This window comes from Fukomys damarensis, unplaced genomic scaffold (assembly GCF_012274545.1).
Source record: "Fukomys damarensis isolate Sample0158 unplaced genomic scaffold, DMR_v1.0_HiC HiC_scaffold_37, whole genome shotgun sequence".
Lineage (NCBI taxonomy): Eukaryota > Metazoa > Chordata > Mammalia > Rodentia > Bathyergidae > Fukomys > Fukomys damarensis.
The window spans coordinates 54,390,671-54,409,711 of NW_022900949.1; the positions used below are offsets into that span (position 1 = coordinate 54,390,671).

General features: G+C 41.8%; 1 protein-coding gene and 1 long non-coding RNA gene across 5 annotated transcripts in view; one reads left to right on the plus strand and one right to left on the minus strand.

Moving 5' to 3' along the window:
- Positions 1 to 919: 919 nt before the first annotated feature.
- Positions 920 to 6,495, minus strand: LOC104851042. Of its 2 annotated transcripts, none has more exons than XR_777136.1 (3): positions 6,421 to 6,495; positions 1,191 to 1,242; positions 920 to 1,078 (listed from the first exon to the last, which is right to left on the minus strand). It is a non-coding gene; the product is annotated as an uncharacterized LOC104851042 (long non-coding RNA). The 2 variants fall into 2 exon arrangements; XR_777135.1 differs by having other exon boundaries at positions 920 to 1,083.
- Positions 6,496 to 6,510: 15 nt separating this feature from the next.
- Positions 6,511 to 19,041, plus strand: part of LOC104851043 — a 57,352-nt gene continuing 44,821 nt past the window's right edge. The window contains exons 1-4 of one of the 3 annotated variants that reach the window (XM_010608201.3): positions 6,511 to 6,654; positions 9,853 to 9,938; positions 10,945 to 11,162; positions 12,650 to 12,802. In XM_010608201.3, coding sequence (XP_010606503.1) covers positions 10,983 to 11,162; positions 12,650 to 12,802 — 333 coding nt within the window. In that variant the 5' untranslated portion in view covers positions 6,511 to 6,654; positions 9,853 to 9,938; positions 10,945 to 10,982. The remainder of the gene's footprint in view (positions 6,655 to 9,852; positions 9,939 to 10,944; positions 11,163 to 12,649; positions 12,803 to 19,041) is intronic. The other 2 variants (XM_010608203.3, XM_010608200.3) reach the window with 2 other exon arrangements.

Here is a 19,041-nt window from a genome sequence, read left to right on the forward strand (position 1 = left end):
GGCTGTTCACCTCATGACAGAAGGGAGCACAGAGAAGGGGTTGGTCTCAATGTCCCTCTTGAGGACCTGACTTCCTCCACTAGGCCCCACCTCTTAAAGGTTCACCATATCCTGACAGTGACATCAGCTGGTGACCAAGCCTTTAACACATGGACCCTTAGGGGATTATTTCAGATCCAAATTGTGCAGGGTTTAAAGACAACACCCTTAGTGAAGGAATAATCTGGAGAAAATATCCACTCCATAAAGAGAGGTAGCAAGGAAACTTGCCAGCCATGTCCTTGATTCTGGGTAGAAGAGACAAAAGGGTCCTCTGAAAAGCCACAACTTTCCATTCATTTTATTAAATTAATATATTCTTGATAGAACAGATGCTTGAAAAATGGAATGGAGGACTGGGGATTTAGCTCCGTAGTTCCATCACCTGCCTCGCAAGCAAAAGGTACTGAATTTGATCCTGGGTACCAAAAAAAAAAAAAAGAAAAGAAAAGAAAAATGGAATGATGCAAGAACCACTGCTATCATGTCCTAGCTAGCATGAATAAGAAAAGAAGAAGAAAGATGGAAAGATTGGAAAGGAAGAAACCAAACTGACGGTCAATCAGCTGATAGTTTACATAAAAAACTCCAAAGAATCTATAGCCAAATTAACAAAATTCGTAAGAGATTTGATCAAAATTGCTGGAATAAATCTGCTGGATATAAAAACAATAATTACTTTATACTAGCACCAGTGAAAAAACATGCTACTTTTTCTTTTATAAAATGTCACATATGACAGACTATTAAGGTGTCTAGGAAGAAATCAACAAAAGATAGATAAGTTATTTATGGGGAAAATTGTGAAATAAAATTGCAAGGTATCATATTTGTTAGAAAAAAACTATTCTAACCAACTCCGGATTCTTGTGGTATAGCACAATGGGTGTTTTCTCCTGTTCTTCCAGCCCAACACTTCCCTGTAGGTATTCAGTTTGAAAAACTTCCACACAGTGATTGAGAGGTCCAGGTCCTTCCATCTTGTGCCTTCATCATTTTGTAAGATCGCAGAATCCTCTTCTCAACCCTGGGCATTTGTCTACACTTGGGGGAAGAGACAGAACGAGAAGGGTCACACCTGAGGGGCCGACTGGCCAGGAGTGAGGCACAGCACTTCTAGCTCTCTCCTGCAGCCACTGTTCAGAACTCACATTGGCCAAGCGTCACTTCCAGGGAAGCCGGGAAATGTGCTTCAGCTGTGAGCTGAAAAAAGGGAACAGGCTTGGTGAACTACTAGACAGTTTTCTGAGACAGATATGAGTTAAGACCTAAGTACATGTTTATTGACAGGAAGACTCAATTATTCCCAAGTTAAATTTTGGATCAGTGCCATGCCAATTGAAATTCCAGCAGATCTCTCAATGGAAATTGCACAGCTAATATAAAAATGTTTGTGAAAGAGGAAAAGGCCAAGATGGCTGAACTGTCTATCTTGGATGTTTCCTGTCAGGAAACATGACCTAGTATCAAGCTACGATAATTTAAATAGAGAGCTATGGGCCCAAGAAAAATATACCAAAAGACCAGAAATAAAAGCCCACAGTCAGAGTCCCTCATTTGAGTGACCCATATGTAAACCCTAGGTAATGTCAGAGCGGTAGGGACAAGACACACCTATTCAGTGAATGTGCGAGAAGCACTGGGTGTCTTGATATCTATAGTACCATTGTTCAGATCCTCTGCTGAGTGTGTGTGTGGGGGGGTGTGATGCTGGGAATGGAACCCAGGCAGGCCTCATGCATAGGTCAAGCGTTCCACCACTGAGCAACGGCCCTCAGCTCCATTGCTTTCTGGATAGACTGGAGAGGTTATTGTGAAAGATCAAAATGTGAATACTTTTAAAAGGTGGGGGAATATATTTAAGACCATGGGGGAGAGGATTTCTTTGTAAAATTCATTATTGTTTTAATTGTGCAAACATATGTGGTACAGGGTGATAATTTGGTACATGTATGCAATGTGCAGCAAGTTCAGGGTGGTTAGCATCTCCATCACCTTAAACATTTTTTTTTTTACTTAAAGAAACGTTCATCTACGTATAAAACATATTTTGGTAATATCCAGCCCCGCTACTACTCTCCGACACCCCCTTCATCCCTTCCTCTCGTCTAATAATAGTATCTGTCTATGTCCATGTCATCTTTGTTTTGGGGAAAAGGATTTCCTAAATAAAAAGGATTTCCACAAAAATATCCTACAAAAAGAAATGCCTGGTAAATTAAACCACAGTAAAACTAGGAAGTTAAATTCACCTAAAGAAGCCATAAAGAAAAAAAAACGATAAGCCACAGCCTAAGAGAAAATGTTCACAATGCCTATAACTCACCAAAAACTTGTATCCAAAAAATATAAATAATTGTTACAAATCAAGAGAAAGAAAATAGGCCTGTGGCAAAATGGATAAAAAGATAAACAATTTTTTGCTAAAAATCAAATGACATATTACACAATACTTAGACCCATTTGTAATTGTGAAATGAAAATATACACTATAATACATATAAAAATTACAACAAAATGATGTTTTGCACTCACCAGATGGCAAAATTGTAAAATCCAAAGAACTAGGAAGCAACAGAAACCCTTTTATATGCACAGTTTTTTCTATAATATTGTAGTAAGTTGAAAATGTGTTTTTTAATTAAATGGAGTACTACTCAGCCATAAAGAATGAGAAACTAGAGACATTTATAGCTAAATGGACACACATTGAGGCGATGCTCTTAAGTGAAATAAATAAAACACACATGTGTAAATATCAAGTAGTTTCTTTAGTGTGAGAAACTGCAAGTATAAAAAAGGACTAAAAGGTATAATAGAGAATGTGAAATAGGACGAAAAGGTGCAAAGGGGAAGGGGAAGTGGGAGGGGAAATGAAAGAAGAGAATGGAATTAATGTGAGAAAAAGAAAAAATGGAAACAAAGTCTGTAGATAGGGAGGGGAGGAGGGGTTGAAGGAAGAGCAGGAGAATGGGGAAAAAATAAGAACCAAGGCGGATCATGTAAAGGTGCAAATTTCCAGTGATGAATGTCATTACCTTAAATGTACCAATGATGAATGTATACCTTAAATGTACCAATAAAATTAATGTTTTTAAAAAGATTGTAATAAGTTGTAAACTTATGAGGAAATCAGGGAATGATAAATACCCAATTCGGGATAGTAGTCACCTAAAGAGAGGTACACAAAGGGAGGGACACAAAGGCAGGTTTCCCAGGCCCAACATATAGGTGAATGTTGATTACACAGATGTTTGTTTCAGTGTATTTTATTATTTTGTATACCTTGTATGCTTTGCATATATTCTACTGTATACACGCGTATCTCTGTTCTATCATGTGGAAATATCCCATAATATTAAAATTAGGCTTCTAAAAAGTTTTTAAGGACTTGGAAAGCCTTGCAGTAAGGAAACAAAAACCCAAATCATCCCAAAAGAATGTGGGTGAGTATAAAGAGCCATGAGACCCTACTGCCCTCCGGAGGAGGAGGGACTTTAAATTGGGTCTTAAAGAATGAGTAAGAGGGCCAGGGATGTGGTTCAGTGTCTCTGTGCCTGCCTGGCAAGTACAAGGTCTTGAGTTCAATCCCCCTATACCGCAAAAAAAAAAAAAAAAAAAAAAAAAAAAAAAGAGTAAGAGTTTTCCAGGGAAAGAAACATTCTACATCAGCAGGACTACATTTACAAATCTTGGAGGCACAGGAGCGCCACAAGGAGCCACAGGCCCTGTAACTAAGTTCTCACAGATGTATCCACGCCATAAATTTATTTCATTTACTTTTTGTGGTGCTGGTGATTGAACCTAGGACTTCTCGCACACTAGCCAAGCGTTCTACCACTGAACTAAGTTCCCAGCCCCACATTTTAACTTGCTGTTAGGCTGAAGATAAAATGCACCCGTCCCCACAAACTGCCCTACCAGTATGAGCACATATAAGCTGAAAATTGAATCTGAGAAGTAAAGCAGATTGTGGTATAAGCAAAAAACACTCAAGTAACCATGACCAGAGCAGATTCACCTACTTCTAAGGTGGCAAGGTAGCCCAGCTGGCTGGACTGCAGGCCCAGGCAGCATGAACCCTTCCTGCAAAGCAAGCAGAGTAAGCCTGGGAAGGCAGTTATAAAGCCCAAGAAAAATGTTGTGGTTATTATGAGTAAACACACACATGGCTTTTCTTTCTTTCTTTACAGGGCTTCACTACATAATTCAGGCTGTCCTTAAACTCACTATGTAGCCCAGGCTGGCCTTGAACTTGCAGTGATCTTTCTGCCTCAGCTCCCCCAGTGCTGGGATTATAGTATGCGCACCACCACGCCTGGCAACACGCACATGGTTTTGAGGGAAAAGTAAATTTTGGTTTTTTTTTGTCTTGCTTTTTGGTACTAGAGATCGAACTCAGGATCTTGCACTTGTGAGGCAGGCGTGGTGCCACTGAGGGAAATACCCAGCCCCTGGGAAAAATTAATTTTGAATTTTGAGATCTGTCTGAAATTTAGATACTTTATATCTAAACACATTACAATTACAAAAAAAGGATTCAATTTTCTTTCCCCTCAAACTTTAGCCAGCCTCATAAGTTATCAAAATGATTAATTGGAACTGAGCTTTTCCTCCACAGCTTCCCTTAATCTCTGATGAAAAAATTAAAGGAGGGTTAGGTGGGTGAGCGTGGATACATTTTCAGAAGTTTGGTGATGTAAGGAAATGAACTGAGCTAAATCTCAGGCTGACCAGTTTTCTTTTAAAATACACTGTAGGTTTGGTTGACCCAGAAAGGCAGGCAGAATCATGGGAATTTAAACTGACATTGTTTTAACTTTCAGCCGTTTTGGTCTCTCAGCAAGAATCAGGCAAAGAACTGCTTTGGAGTCTTCTGATCTCTAAAGCGACAACCGACGACTGGAGCGTACACGGTGGCAGGGCCTGCACTCAGTGTGCACAGGCGTGAGATTCTGGGTTCAGTTCCCCAGGACCGAAAGAAAAGAAACGTAAAAACTGTGCTAAAAATGTGAGGAATCACTCCTTGGGGTGTACGGTGCCGTCACTGTTTTGTTTTCATTTTTGAAGTCATGCCCATTTTGGAATCTTTTCTATTGCCTTCACTTCTGTTGTTGCTAGATATTTTGTTAAATCCAAGGAAGGGGTGGCAACTGAAAATGTGGGTTTGGAGCCAGGGAGATGAGGTTGGAAGCTGGATTCTACTCCTTGTAGAATAAATTCAAATAAATGTACAATTTCTAAACCCCATAGTTTCCACCTCTTTGTATTTATGAATAACACCACATCAAATGTCTTCGTATGTGAAGGCATCCTACCATTCTCAGGTGCACAGATCACATTAAACCCCTCCTTCTTCTGTGTTTGTGTACCTGTTGGAAGTGAATACTCATGGGTTACCAAGGCCCATGACCATAGCTGCAACCCATAACTTCCATCATTACTCAGCCCTGCGCTTGACAATAACCGCAACTCCCTGTGCCTCTCAAGCATTGTCCCTGATGGGTGACCACACTCCTTTTCACCCAACTCCCTCCTTTTCTGCCTGTGACCCTACAAAAGACCTTCATAGCCTCTATAAGAGTAGCCAGTCTGGTCTATAGTGCCAGAGCGTAGCTTCTCAGGTTTGTTCCGAAATAAACCTGTCCTGTGAACTCATACCTGTTTCTTTTCCTTCTCCCTAACAATATGAAAACCTTGGTTCCCCGTAGCAGACAGACACTATTAGCTATTCACCAAAGGCCACAACCTGCTTACTTCAGAGTACAGTTCCAGTGTTATTCAGGCAGCCATGTGCTGCAGAGCCATGAGGACCTGAGGCCACCAAGGCGGTCTCACTTTCTTTGTCAGGATGTCTGGGCCGCACATGTGTGTCCATTTAAGCAAGGAGATGGGGAGAGGGGAAGTGCTCTAGAGGTTTCTGGGAGAAGGGCCCTCCTTTCCTGGCTGGTCATTGTCACTTGGGGACAGGACGCGGCTGCTGATGCCACCATGAGGAGAGACACTTCCAAGAGGGGATATCGGGACAGGACAAGGAAAAACCAGGCCCAATATGTGTGAAGTGATAAACCCGAACCAGTGCCACACACCCCAAGTTAGAATAGCATAAGAGGGAGCGCGGGGAAGACCAGCTCGCCCCACTCGGACGCCCGAGTCAGCCGACACTGCCTGAGGAGACATCGGACGCCTGCCCGGAGTGGACCCCGAATCAGCGCGGAGGCAACCGGATCGAGCACCGCAATCACCAGGGAAGGAGAAACAAAGTCGCGCTCCTGGGACTTGTGCAGGTACAGGGAGTGGCAACTGGCGGGCATGAATTAACATGTTTGACGTGTGACATATATAAAAAAAATATATAAAAATCCAGTTGGCAACTACTACCGTCTCGGCCTCCAGTTAGCGCCCACGCCTGCTCGCGACACGCCCTCGGCCCTGCGTGCCTCCCGGGACCGCCCCTCACTGCCGTCTCCATGGCGCCCGCCGACGCGGGAAGCGCCGGGCCTGGGACTGTGCGTCCGTGTTAAAAGCTTCCCACTCCCTCCCGAGGCCATCTCTCCTCCTTTCCGGGGGACGCGCCGGGACGGTGCACCGCAGCTGGCGTTCCCTGGTCTGCAGGTGGGTACCTGGGATTTCCTCGGAAGTGTATTAAAGTCACTGGATGCCCCGGCAACCTCGGAGATAGTAGAGCGTGGCCCTTCCCTGCCTCCTTTTCTGGTCCTCTGAGACCCTGGGGCGGAAACCAGCAGCTGACCAAGTTGGGCAAGCAGGGGATTCAGAGCCAGGCTTCTCTCCGTGGGATAGAGCACAGGGCCTGCCCGTCCCTGCTCACACTCTCAGCCTCCGCTCCTACCTTCCAGTCTCCAGGACACTGGGGAGGAACGGGAAGCCACCTTTGGATGAGATGAGTAGAGCCCTCCTGCCAGGGTGAGGTACTACACCTTTACCTTCTGTAACATTCACTTGAGATCAACCCGTCGGTGCTGGCTTAAGCCACCTGTGTTTGCTAAACCTGAACGTAGCATTCCTAAAAGCTTGTGATGATATATTACATTGTCTTCACAGAGCCGAATTTATGTGTGTAGTTTGTGCAGTTGTAAATACTTAGAGAAGGTTGATGGAAGATGCTTCTTCGCGCAAGCTGCAATGGGTATATTTGTATTTGTCAAAGCCAGGTTCCTTTTGGTGTTTCCTTTTTTCTCAACAACCCTGTCTCTTACCAGTTTCTTTGGGATTATCTACCAGGAATAGATCCCCCCAAAGGACCCGTTTTGATGTAAGATAATAAACATTTTGGAGAGTCTCTGGCTGGAAACTCCTGTTTGGGAAAACTCCAATAATTCCCAGTAGCAACAGGATGCTAATAATACGTGGCCTAATTTAGTTGGGCTGGAGTAACAGTATCATAGACTGGCTAGTGTAAAATTAGGCTTCACGGGCTTCTTCTCAGGGTTTGGGGGGAGTGTGAACAGAGAAGCATCGTTCCTAATTTTACAGATAAAGGAAGTGGGATTGGAGAAGTGAGGTTGATTGTCCACAGTCAATCCTACTAGCAATCAGTGCACCCAGGATTCAAAGCGCTTCCTTCTGAACCAAAGCCCAGATGACTCTCTCTCTCCAACATGCACATCCACCCATGATGCCGCTCCACTATCACCAGTCGCCAAATAATGAGTCACCTGGGATGTTCACCCAAAGCGGCCTGTGGGCTGAGGGTGTAGTTCAGTGATAGAGCCATGTTTGAACACTGGGTTCCATTCCAGCACTGGAAAAAAGAAAAAGCCTTAGGATTCAGGAGACCTAGTTCTGTTCTTAGCTGGGACTTAGTCCTTTCTGATTGTGGGCCTCACTAAATCAGACACACAAGCTTATCACAGGAGTTTCTTTTACATGAGAAACCCAAAGTATAATACATTAAAGAGCAAGGGCCGAGGATTTAGCTCAGTGGTTCTGCCACCTGCCTTGCAAGTGCAATGACCTGAGTTCAATCTCCAGTACCAAAAAGAAGCAAAATAAAAGACACATAATAGGAAATAGGCAGATCTTTTGCAAAAGGCAAGAGAACCAAGAGATGGAGGAAGGGAAGGGAATGAAGAAGCAATTCAAATGTGTTATGTACATATACCAGCTCCCCACAATGAATGTAATCATTATGTACTGCAAACATGCACTAATAAAAATAAAAATTAAAGCTGAGCATTATGACATGCACCTGTAAGCTGAGGCAGGAGAATTGTCATGAATTTGAGGCCAGCCTGGGCTATCTAGTGAGTTCAAGGCAGCTCAAACTACATGGTGAGACCCTGTCTCTAAAAATATAAATTAAATAAATATTTTTTAAAAAGGTTTACCAGGCCCAGGATGGCAGGTGGGTTTCAGGTAGCTATCCAGTCTGTGCTCTGCAGCTGCTGCCGGGAGCATAGCCTTGAGCAGAGAAGTCTGAGGCTACTCTCAGGTGATGCCCATGGGTGCAGGAGAGGTAGAGTGAATCCCCTCCTGGTTTGCCCAATACTCTTCGGTCCCAACTAGCACTGTAATATTGTGATTTTTCCCTAACCCTGGTTCCCAAGTGGCTCTACATCCTGCTAGATCCTCCCCTTCAGGATGTTTTTCACTCCTGATGAGATAATGTATTATGTAGCAATAGGATGCTAATAAATGTGTGGTCTAATTTGAAATTGTGAACTGCCTCAGCTCTCGTTCACTTGGCATTTAACAGATGTTGCTGGCTTTCTCTTGAAAATTTCAAATATTCCACAGTTCCCTGTGAGTTTGTGGCAATGCCTGTAAGCACTCCATTGCACAGTTTGGAAACTGTGGCTCTAAGTCACAAACCATTGCTAGAGTGTTTTGTTTTTCGTTTTTTTGTTTTTTTAAAAAGGATATTGGGGCTGGGGATTTAGCTCAGCAGTTCGGTGGCCTGCTTCGCAAGCACAAGGACCCGAGTTCAATCCCTGGTACCACAAAAAAAAAAAAAAAATTTTTTTTTAAATTAAAAAAGGATATTAAGCCGGGCATAGTGGTCATGCCTGTAATCCCAGCACTTGGGAGGCTGAGGCAAGAGGATCGCTGTGAGTTCAAGACCAGCCTGGGCTACATAGTGAGTCCCAGGTCAATCTCAATTGCATAGTGAGACCCTGTCTCAAAATAACAAAAAAAAAAAAATTAAATAATAACAGCCAGGGATTTAGCTCAGTGGTGCCATCACCTGCCTCACAAGTACAAGGTTCTGAGTACAATCCCTGATATGGGGGAAAAAAAAAAAAAAAAGGCGTGGCTCTCCCAGGAAAACTGTCAGTTGTAAATTATAGGCACCTAATAACATAGCTTCAAAACATAAAAGCAAAATTGGCAGAATGAGTGAATAACAAAGGTAGACAGCTTCACATTCACATTCATACAGGTTCACGTTCATACATATATCAATAACTGATAAAATTCATATAAAATTCAATACAGATAAATGTAACAAGAAGCCATTGGAAAATTTAACCAGAAGGTCACATGAGCTGATCTATATTTTAAAAACATTACTCTGTCTGCTAGAAGGGGGAAGAGGACATGCTGTAGCCATGCAGGTGGGAAAGTGAGTTTATAAAACCAGGCTCCTATCTATTTATTTGCCTATTTTATCTGTCTGTCTGTCCATCCATCCATTGAGGCAGATCTTGCTATGGAGTCCAGGCTGGCTTCAATTCACAGCAATCCTGTTGCCTCAGCTTCCTGAGTGCTGGGATTACAGTTGTGCGCCACCACGCCCATCTAGCCAGGCTCCTTTTGAGGTTTGCTTTCCTCAACAGCCCTTTTTCCTTCTAGTGCTCCATTCAGCCTGAACTCTAAAAGAAGAGCCCTTTTTGATGGAAGACAATAAACACTGACCAGTCTCCAGCTAGAAATTTTCGGTATGGGAAAACCAGAATTCCTGTAAACCTTGGTCTCTGTAAAGCCAGTTCAGAGAGGCCACCATGACCTTATGCCCCTTTTAGGGCTGGCTATGTTAAAAGATAAAATCAGTACTACTTGGGTGTCTTGCCATAGCTATCAGAATAATAATATGAACATCAACATAAAGCCTTCTGGGCACTTGCATTATGTGCTGAGCATTGTACACAAAGTTATGGCTTCACAACTTGCCTAAAACCAGCCAGTGAGCCAATGGTAGAGACAAGACTAAAACCCATATCTGTTGCCTACAATATATGTGCTGCCTGGCAAGAATTGTATGAGTGAAGAGAATTGAATTGTGTCATTTTTAAGTCAGCATGTCCCAGGTAGTATTTAGTACCTGGTTTGAATGTTAATTGCATTCTTTTATAACTGTGTCCATGGGCACTATACCATTTTAAAGACTTTAAAGGAAACAACATGGGCCTATGGGTTCATAGAAATTGGGTTGAACAAGTCCTTTTACCTGTCTTGTTTTTGTTTTTTGGTTTGGCTTTTTTTCTTTTTTTTTGGTGGGGGGTGTGTGTGCATGTTTGTGTTTTGGGGTATGGGGAATTGAACTCAGAACCTTGCGCTTGTGAGGCAGGCAGCAGCACCGCTGAGCTAAATCCCTGGCCCTGTGTTTTGTTTTTGTTTTGTTTTGTTTTGTTTTGTTTAACTGAAGATTGAACCCAAAGCTTTCTCACTGAGATACATCACCACCCATTTTTAAATTTTTTCCTTTTACTCCGAGACATAGAAGAAACAGGGTCTCCCTAAGTTGCTAAGTTGCCCAGAATGGGCTAGAACATGTGGGCTTCTTGCCTCCGCACCCCCGGGTTCTGGGAGTACAGGCACTGTACCCAGCTTACCTATCTCCATCTTGACTCTTGTCCCATTTAACAAATGAAAAATGTTAAGATTTTCAGAGCGGGGAGAGGCAAGTTCTGTGCCTTAAAAAGATGTCTGTGTGTTGGGTTTCAGTTCCAGTCGCTGTTTTCAGACTCTGACCCCCTAAAACAATGCCAAGAGTAAAGGAAGGAAAAGGTAAATCTAAAGGGGCTCCTCCACCCATCGCTCCAGTTCTTCAACAGTTCCTGAAAACCTATGAGAAGCACTGTGCACACTCCCAGACATCCATGTGTCCAGCCATCAGAAGAGACCTGAAAAGCAGCATTGACAGTGAGCAGAGCCTCAGGAGGGTGAGTGGATGGGCATCTGTCCTTACTCTTCTCAGAACAGGCTGACCTGGCTCACTCCCCAGGAGCACAGGTCCTCAGTCCCCTCACACCCAGTGCTGGCCTTGTCTCTGCCTCCGCATTCCTAACCCAGGGAAGTTCAAAGTTCAAAGCCCCACTCACAGGCACAAAGGGCTCTGCTACGCCATCTCCTACCCTCCTGCTTACACCTCTGGGCGCCTGTCTTTTCCCACACCAGTCATCCAGAGTGGCCAGCCCTCTGATACCCCACATCTGAAAGGCCCAGCTCTGGGGTGACTAGTTCTGTCATCACTGCATCCAGCCACGTGGGCTCTGAACCTCCCAGTGAATGACTTTGCCCTTGACCTCCAGTGTGTCCCCACTCACATCATGAAGCCCACGTTATATGGCACGAGGTCAATAAACACAAAACGTTGCCTCCAAATGTTGAGTTCTGGTTTTCAGAAAAAATACCTTTGTCATCTCTTTTCTGAGATTAAATCTAGGGTTTGAGGATGGAGGGGAAACCAGCTCTGAAACAAAATCAGTTTCTTTGTCCATCCCACCATATTCTTCCTGAATGTGTTTTCAGAGTGGGGAGATGATCTCCTTAACCTTCCGTCTTTCCTCTGAATCCCAACCCAGCCTCCACGGCTTCTTTCTTCCCTTCAAACTCCTCTCACCCTACCTGCCGAGCCCCACCGAGCTCATCTGCTCTTGGGGCCTTTCGGGCCCTGCTTTGCCCTTCCTTCCCAAGGATCCCTGCACACACGTCCCTCACTCATCCCAATGGAGCAGGGATCCAGAGAGCCATTCTTTCTGTGTTAAAATAACCACCAATTAATCATTCTGTTTCAATTCTTGTCATTAGTCTCCACTAATTAAAGATTAATTAGTCCCTTCAGCAACATTTTCCAAACTTTTTTTTTACTACAGTCACCATCGGAAATGCAATAAACATCACAGCCCCTCTGTAAGGACCACTGTGCCTCACTATAACACTTCGACCTGTTCATGTTGGGTGGGTTGCCTGGGGGAGGTCCCCACGACTAGTTTGAATATCATTGGAATAAAAGTCTCATGAGAAAAACTATTATCAGTGCACCACGCCTGACTGGCAAGCGCAAGGTCCTGAGTTCAATCCCTGGTACCAGGAAAAAAAACAAAACAAAACAGATTATTATCCTTGTTCTACAAGATGTACTTAGATAATCTCTCTTCTTTTCTGTTTCACTAAAGAAGAACAAAGAAAAGGCTGTTTGCACCCTCACAAAATTGGCTTTTTTTGATACAATAGCAAGTAGTAACTTTTTGAAGTTTTGCACATGGCAGGAACTCCAGAAGTTGTTAGATTCCCACCCAGCACACATCTGACCCACAGTCAATGACTATTTTAAATGTCCTTCCAATCCTGTCTGCTGATAATGCTCCTTTCCCACATACTCAGAAGCAGAGTTGATGATGCCTACCTGTTGTTTTGTACATTCCAGTTTACACTCATAAGACCTGCCGACTCCCTGCCAGGCCTCCCACCGGTTTCCTTAGAACCTCTGCTCATGACAATCCGAGATGAGCGGTACACCCCGGGGAAGGAGATCTGCATCTGGGGCCTTCAGCTGAGCAATCCAGAAATTGCCAGACTCGTGAGTCACAGTTTAAAGATATTTCTTCAAAGTTTAAAACGGAATGCAATGTGTAGTCCAGTTGTGGTCTATTTGGTTGCTGACTGATACACTGCAAGGCTTTCTTTTCTAACAAATAACTGTATTTTTAATAAAATATTTGAAACATAAAAATGTAAAAATAGGGGCCGGGGATTTAGCTCAGTGGTTCTGCTACCTGCCTCGCAAGCACAAGGACCTGAGTTCAATCCCAGGACCCCCCTCCCAAAAAAAAGCAGAAATAGTAGAACTTAGTAGAACTGACACTCATGCATATAACAAACAGTTGTCAGATATATTTTAAGGAATAAGTTTTCCAGACATTTACATAAATAATAGGTTAAACTTCACTTCTTAAATTTCACTTCTTTCCCCCCATCAACTTCTTGGAGTTACCACTAGCCTAAAGTTGATGTGCACTGTGCACACCCATGTTTACAGCAGAACACTCATAATAGCTAAATGTCCACCAACAGATAAGTGAATAAAGAAACTGTACTATTTGTGCATACTGGAATGCTACCCTGCCCTAAAGAAGGATAAATTTGAGTCACTTGTAGAAAAATGGATGCACCATGAGACCATATTGTTAAGTAAATTAATCAGACACACAAGCTTAAATGTCACATAGCTCCTCTTATATCAGAAACCTAATATAAATTAAAGGGTGAAATAAAAGATGATTGAACATAGTAGGCAGATAGGTCTTTTGTAAATGAGAATGGGATCTAGAGATAGAGGAAGGGAGAAGAGAGGATAGGGAAAGGGAAAATGAAAAGAATTAAGATCTCTTATGTACATGTACCAGGTACCCAGAATGAATGTAATCATTATGTATTGCAGATATGTACTAATAAAAATATTACTGCTGATACATGAAAAAACTAAGTTGACATATATCAAATTTATGTATATTTCATATTTTATTACATACATATGTATTTATTACATATGTATTTACATAAATGAAATTGTGCTGTGTTTTATGACTTTTTTTTTTTTTTTTGGTATGGGGGTGGCGGAACCACTGAGCTAAATCCCCAGCCCTGTGACTGACATTTTTTTTCACATTAGGCTGTCAAGATTTCCCCATGTTCATTGAATCTGACTTTTATCACATCCCGTATTACATATGCCATTATGGATTGCCATTTTTTAAACTTCTGTTGCTGCAAATGACAAGGACTTTATTCACTTCTAGAAGGGCAAATCAGATAATTCAGCCCAACTCTCTCACTAATGACAACAATGAAAAATACACACACGCGCGCACACACACACACACACACACAGAGCAAATGACCTCAAGGAGGATGTGGACGCAGGGAAGAAAATATTACAGGGACTGTTATGCCCAGGGGGCATTTGATTTAAAAGAAGGCAGTGGAGAAACTTGAGAAGCTTCATAGTACTTTGGCCAGTCCTCCCAATGCCAGGAAAAGCTTTGTGAAGAAGCCCTAATAAAACTTCCCTTGCTTTGGGCTGAGACCTTGAAGGACCACAGCCTAGAAATGAAGCTGAGCCACATGCAGACAAGTGCTTGAGGGACTATAGATCACTTTCAGTCACCTCAAATTCTGAAATTGGATTAGATTTCTGGTACCCTCATGGGTCCAGAAGCAAATGATAATACTCCCTGGAAGACAATTGCAATATTTTAGGCCTCAAATTATGCCTATAAACAGTTTTGTAAAAACTAGAAATCCATATATCTATACTATGTGAGGAGGCAAGATAGCCTGAACACAAACCATACACTGTAGAAGCGGTGCACTAAATAAATAGCCCACAAGGAGGAGTCAGATGTTTGAGTTATCACACATGTGCTTTTAAAGATCTATGCTTACATAGAGTATTCAAAGAAATATAAGCCCAGTATCAAATTTTAAGGAAAAAAATCCCTAGAAACTAAACAAATAACTAAATGGACATTCTAGAACTGAAAAATTCAGTATAGCAATTGAATCTAAAATCTCAGTAAAGGGGATGTAACAGCATTTTAGACAGAGTTAGAGAGATAATTAAAGAAGTCGGAAGACAGTGTCTGAAGTGACGCATGAAATAACAAAATGAAAAATTCAGCTGGTGGGGCTGCACACCTGTCATCCCAGCTCCTTGGGAGGTTGAGGCAGAAAATCTCAAATTCAAGGCCAGTGTAGGCTACTTATCAAGACCCTGTCTCAAAATAAAGATTTTTGAAAGAGCTGGAGATATAACTCAGTACTCCTTGAATTCAATCTTCAGGAGAAGAAAGAGAGAGGGGATGAAGGAGGGAGAGGAAGGGAAAGAGAAGCAGGGCATTCAGAAGAGAAGCGAAGAGACACAGGAAAGTGAGGTGACCTGGTGTCCCTGGAGTCCCGGAGGAGGAGAGTGAGAGTGTGATATAATCAATACTTGACAAAAGACTCTCTCGGAGCTTTCAGACTGGCAGAGATGTACATCACAGATTTGAGTAGAGCTATCAATCTCAAACAAGGGAAATACAAAGAAAACTTAAAAACGTCATAGCAAACTACTGAAAACCAAAGATAAAGAGAAAAGTTTTTAATTGGTTAATAAAAAAACAAACAGTAGAGACAGTCCCTGACTTGGTTCAACTTATAACTTTTTTACTTCATGATGGCCAAACTATTCAACGCTTTATTGTAACTAGGCTGTGTGTTAGACGTCTAGGTTTCGTCTAGGTATAGGCTAATAATGTTAGTGTTCTGAGTATGTTTAAGGGAGGCTGAGCTAAACTGATGTTCAGTAGGTGAGGCATACTAAATGTATTTTGACTGACAGTAAAGAGGTTCATCAGGACCTAACCCCATCCTAAGTCAAGGAATATCTCCACCTTCAAAAAAGCAGCAATAAGACTGGTGTGTCTGACTTTTCAATAAAATCATGGAAGGCAGCCACAGTATAATATTTTCATAGTGCCAACTAACAGCTCTATACCTCAAAAATTCTTTTTCAAAGATGAAAGTAACATAAAGAATTTATCAGACCAACAGAAACTGAGAAAATTTGCTAACAACATGTCTTACCTGAAGGAAATACATATTGTTCAGGCAGAAAAATGATCCCTTAAAAGCAGCAAGGATCAAGGAACCACAAATATGATTTTCCTATAGGAAGTGTACATTGTATGTGCAGATGTAAATGTCCAAGAATAAGCAAGACAACCTTGAACAGGAAGAACATGGCAGGATAATCTACTCTAACAGATATCAAAGCTTATATTAATGCTACAGAAATTACAATGGTATAATGTTGGTGTAAGTATAGATCTATAAATCAGTGTAAAAGAACAGAAAGCCTACAAACAGACCATACCATATGGTTATTTAATTATTTTGTTTTGTTTTTTTGAGACAGGGTCTTGCTATGTAGTCCAGGCTGGCCTTGACTTTGTAGCAATCCCAAGTGCTGTGATTACAGGCTTGCTCCACTAGGCCTGGCAAAAAAGGCTTCTTAAACACAGTTCAGAAAGCACTAGTCATAAAATAAAAGATTGCTACATTGGATTTCATTAAATTAACAACTTCTGTTCATTAAGAATGACTACTGAAAAAAAGACAAGCTACAGAATGAAAAAGTCTCATGTGGCATATATAGTCAAAAGGGTTCCTGTGAAGGATATACACGTACTGGTAACTCCCGTACATCGTTAAGAAATAGCATTAAAAAGAAAGAAATAGGATCAAATGGGACTTCTGGAAAGGTGGTGGAGCAGTAAACAGCAACAAATAAGCCTCTCCAAGGTTTGGAATCCAGACACTGGAAAATAACAACTTGGGAAAGGAAAGAAGGAGGGAAGGAAATCCCTGAGACCCAGGAAGGAGCTGAAGTGGAAATTGGAGCCTACAGAGAAATTGAAGACAAAGGCCTCTGCAGAAAAAGGAAGGAGCACTCTGCTCCCTGGCTCTGGGCTCATGACAAGAGAAAGGAAGATCAAAACTACAGAGACACAGTGAAAGCAGGAAACTCTAGAGACCTTCAGGGAGAAATGTACCAGTGGAATGGAACAGTGGGTGCTGTGTGCTACAACAGCTGGTGAGTGACTCTAGCCCAAGCCCCTGTCTTATCCCCTGGGGAGAGTGGCTAGTCAGACACCATTTTAGTGAGGGGCCAACTGAACCTGAGACTCAGAGCAGCCTCGAGTTGGCTTCATCTCAGGGATGCCAGTGTTGAACTCCCACAGTGACTGGGTGAGGGACAACTAAGGAGACATTAATGGTCAGGGAGCAGGTCAGGCTGGCAAGCGCTCAGCCCCCGCCATGGCTTTTAAAGTTCCAGAAGTGGCACCCTAATCCTACTGCTGCCTTGTTGGGGTTATCCAGTGAGAGCAGAGTCATGCCTCACATTGGACACTACCACAGAACAGTGGACCATAGAAGATAATCACAGGCTTGAAAGCACAGACAAATTTTTCTTTTTGTTCTTTCTTAGCTTTTGTTTCTTTATTGTTACATTGTTGTTCATTTTTTATTGCTTGTTTTTGTCTTCTTTCTGAGTGTGAATGTTGTAGTTTTTTTGTTTTGTTCTTATTTTTGTTTTCTTCTTTCCTTCTCTCTTGTCTTCCTCGCCAGTTTCCTGAGCCTTGGATAATCTTTTGTCCCTCAGCCTTGCTTCTTCTAATCTCTTTTTTCTTTCATTTCTCTATTTTTTCCCTCCTCCCCTTTTAAAATTTCTCCCCTTTGGGTAAAATCGCTCTACAGTGAGGATGCTTACTGTACACAATTTTCTGATTTGTCTTACATTCTGTTATATAACTATAAATCTTGTACCTAGGGTTAAAGGTAGCAAATTATTTTTTTTTAATTTTAAATTGAATTTATTGGTACATTCTAGGTAGACAGTACAGTTACATTCATTACTGGGATCTTGTACCTTTACATGCCAGGTCTTGGTTTTCATTTTTTCACCTTGTCCCCATCCTCCCTTCACCCCCTCCTCCCCTCCCTACCTTCAAACACTTTAATTCCATTTTTACATTTTCTCATATTTTTTTCCTTTTCCCTTATTCCCCTTTCCCTATCCATCTCACTGTCCCTACACCTTTGGTCCTTTTCTTCCTATTTCACATTGCTAACTGTCCCGTTAGGATCTTGAGTACTATTTTAGTTTTTCACACCAGAGAAACTATTCAGTATTTGCATATGTGTGACTTATTTATTTCACTTAGGAGTATATGCTCAAAATGTACCCATTTACCTATGAATGGATCTACTTTCTCATTCTTTATGGCTGAGTAGTATTCCATTTTATAAAAAAACCACATCGTCTTTATCCAGTTTCCAACTGATGGGCAGATGGGCTGTTTCCAAGTTTTAGCTATTACAAACTGTGCCACTATAAACATGGGTGTGCATATATCACTGTAGTATGATTCTTTTAATTATTTTGGAAAGATACCCAGCAGAGGGATGGCTAGGTCAAATGGAACCTCTAATCCTAGTTCTTTGAGGTATCTCCATATTGACTTCCATAGTGGTTGCACCAGTCTGCACTCCCACCAACAATGGAGAAGAGTTCCTTTCTCCCCACAACACCACCAACATTTGTTGTTGTGTGATTTCTTGATAGCAGCCATTCTTTTTGGGGGGAGGTGAAATCTCAGTGTTGTTTTCATCTGCATCTCTCGAATGACAAGTGATGTGGAGCATTTTTTCATATATTTACTTGCTGCTTTTACTTCTTTGTCTGAGAAATGTCTGTTCATTTCAGATGCCCATTTTAGAATTAGGTCTTTATATTTGCAGGGGGCTGGTTGTTTTGAGGTCTTTATATATTTTTTTAATTGAGTTTATTGGTACAGTCTAGGTATACAATACAGTTACATTCATCATTGGGATTCTGTACCTTTACATAATAGGTCTTGATTCTCATTTTTTCCCCTTGTCCCTGCCCTCGCTTCACCCCCTCCTCCCCTTCCCATTTACAAACACTTTATTTCCATTTTTTCAGTTTCTCATATTTTTTTCCTCTCCCTTATTACCTTTCCCCCACCCTTCCCACTTTCCCTACACCTTTAGCCCTTTACTTCCTATTTCAAATTATTAATTATCTTATTAGGATTCTGTGTACTATTACAGTTTTTCACGCCAAAGAAACTATTCGGTATTTCAGTTAAAGAAATCTCTGTATGAACGTTAAAATTAGGGAATCCTAAAATAAAACTGAAGAGGAAAGTAAAAGAGAAAAGGCAATGACGTAACATTAAAATAATCCTTAAT